Raw genomic sequence first — 1,708 nt, forward strand, 5'->3', positions numbered from 1 at the left:
ACCCCACCCCACCCCACCCCACCCCAACTAACCCCATTCCCCTAAACTACATTCTTACAACTAGAAAAGTGTCACTTACTTCTATTATTTTCCCTCTTTGCACGTTATAGACCAAGAGCGTCGGCAGAAAGGTTCCACCAGAGCGGAACTCTATTTCATGAAGCTGATACTGAAAAATAACGTCCGTCGTAAACCGTGGACGTTTTAGTAGCAGGGCTCCGAACGCGTCACAGATACCGGAAGCTTCAGGACACAACTGCATGTACTGCTCATGCGCACCGTGTAGGATGGAGTCCACGGAGGCGATGACGTAGGAGGCTGACCTTGTCACGTGTTCAAGGTCAGAGGCTGGAGCTGTTGAAGGACAGGCTGTGTCTGCATTACTGAAACGACGGTCACTGGGTCGTAAGTAGCAATCGAACCTTAAACGCCACAGATCGCGGTACCAAGACGAACGATCGTTATCGATGCGTGGACTATTTACAGAGTCAACAAGGTCGTTGAAGAAATGGTCATTCCATTTAGCAGACGAGTCGATTAATATTGATCCCCAGGGGAAGTCGTTCGTATCAACATCTATTCTTTCTTCATTCACTACACTGATAACCCACTTGAAGAGGCTCTTTTCCTTTTTGAGCCAATCAAATGCCTTCTTTCTGGAAACCTGACTAGATATTAATACCACCGGAAGGCCTTCGTGCCTGCTCAGTTGATCTTGGATTTTCCAAAAGTTGTCAGGTTCAAACTGGATATGTGCAATCAAACAAAGACTCTTGGATATCGCTCTTTTCTTCAGTGCATTTGCCATGTGGCTGTGCTCGAGAGATTCTTCGCTTAGTATGACAAATACGTCCCAATCTAACTCATGCAAGACATCAGTTATGGCGGCTGAGTGATAAGCGTTTACTGTCGCTATCTCTGATTGGTCCAATGGGTTTTCTACGAAAGCAACTGTTGGGTACTTCGCGGAGTCTCGGAGCTCTCTTTCCATAACGTCAAAGTCCCGCATCTCTCCATGGATGACATATCCCAAGTTTTGGCTTGGACTAGGAGTTTCAGTCCTTTTCGCTTTCCAGTTTGGCGTAGAGGTAGCGTTGCTTGAAGCCCGTGAGATCGAACCGAAGACTCCTGCAGGCCCACGAAAGTCTACAGCACATGTGTGAAAGTCCCCGAGAGTTCTAAGGGCGGAGACAGCGTCTGTGCATGTGTCGAGCACCAGCCCACCAACTTCAACTCCGGGCAGAAGGCCGGATATCTGTCAATGTACAAAGGTTATTGTGTAGAGAGAGACAGAATATGCAGATTTGATTTTTCACGCATTTGTATGTAGATATCACTCTGTCTTTTACTCTGTCTATACACACACACACGCGCGCGCGCGCGCGCACACACACACACTCTCTCTCTTTTTCTCCCTCTCTCTCTTTCTCCCTCTCTCTCTCTTTCTCCCTCTCTCTCTTTCTCCCTCTCTCTCTCTCTCCCTCTCTCTCTCTTTCTCCCTCTCTCTCTCTCTCTCTCTCTCACTCTCTCTCTCTCTCTCTCTGTCGCTCGCTCTCAAACACACAGTAAAGCTCTTGTTAACATGGTTAAGTCTTAAAGAGTCTGTATTTGTGTTTGCCTGTGTGTCTACGTGTGTGTATGTGTGTATGAGAGAGACAGACAGACAGACAGACAGACAGACAGACAGACAGACAGACAGACAGACAGA

At 47.5% G+C, this 1,708-nt stretch overlaps 2 protein-coding genes across 2 annotated transcripts in view; both read right to left on the bottom strand.

Annotated features, from left to right (window-relative positions):
• LOC101864190 (metabotropic glutamate receptor 3) overlaps window positions 1–1,009 on the bottom strand; it is a 4,666-nt gene extending 3,657 nt beyond the window's left edge. The window contains exon 1 of the mRNA XM_035970188.1: window positions 80–1,009. Coding sequence (XP_035826081.1) covers window positions 80–1,009 — 930 coding nt within the window. The remainder of the gene's footprint in view (window positions 1–79) is intronic.
• A 45-nt stretch (window positions 1,010–1,054) lies between these two features.
• Window positions 1,055–1,708, bottom strand: part of LOC101863945 — a 43,899-nt gene continuing 43,245 nt past the window's right edge. The window contains exon 7 of the mRNA XM_005089859.3: window positions 1,055–1,255. Within this exon, the coding sequence (XP_005089916.1) occupies window positions 1,147–1,255 (109 nt within the window). The 3' untranslated portion in view covers window positions 1,055–1,146. The remainder of the gene's footprint in view (window positions 1,256–1,708) is intronic.

This window comes from Aplysia californica, unplaced genomic scaffold, assembly GCF_000002075.1.
Source record: "Aplysia californica isolate F4 #8 unplaced genomic scaffold, AplCal3.0 scaffold00010, whole genome shotgun sequence".
Classification (NCBI taxonomy): domain Eukaryota; kingdom Metazoa; phylum Mollusca; class Gastropoda; order Aplysiida; family Aplysiidae; genus Aplysia; species Aplysia californica.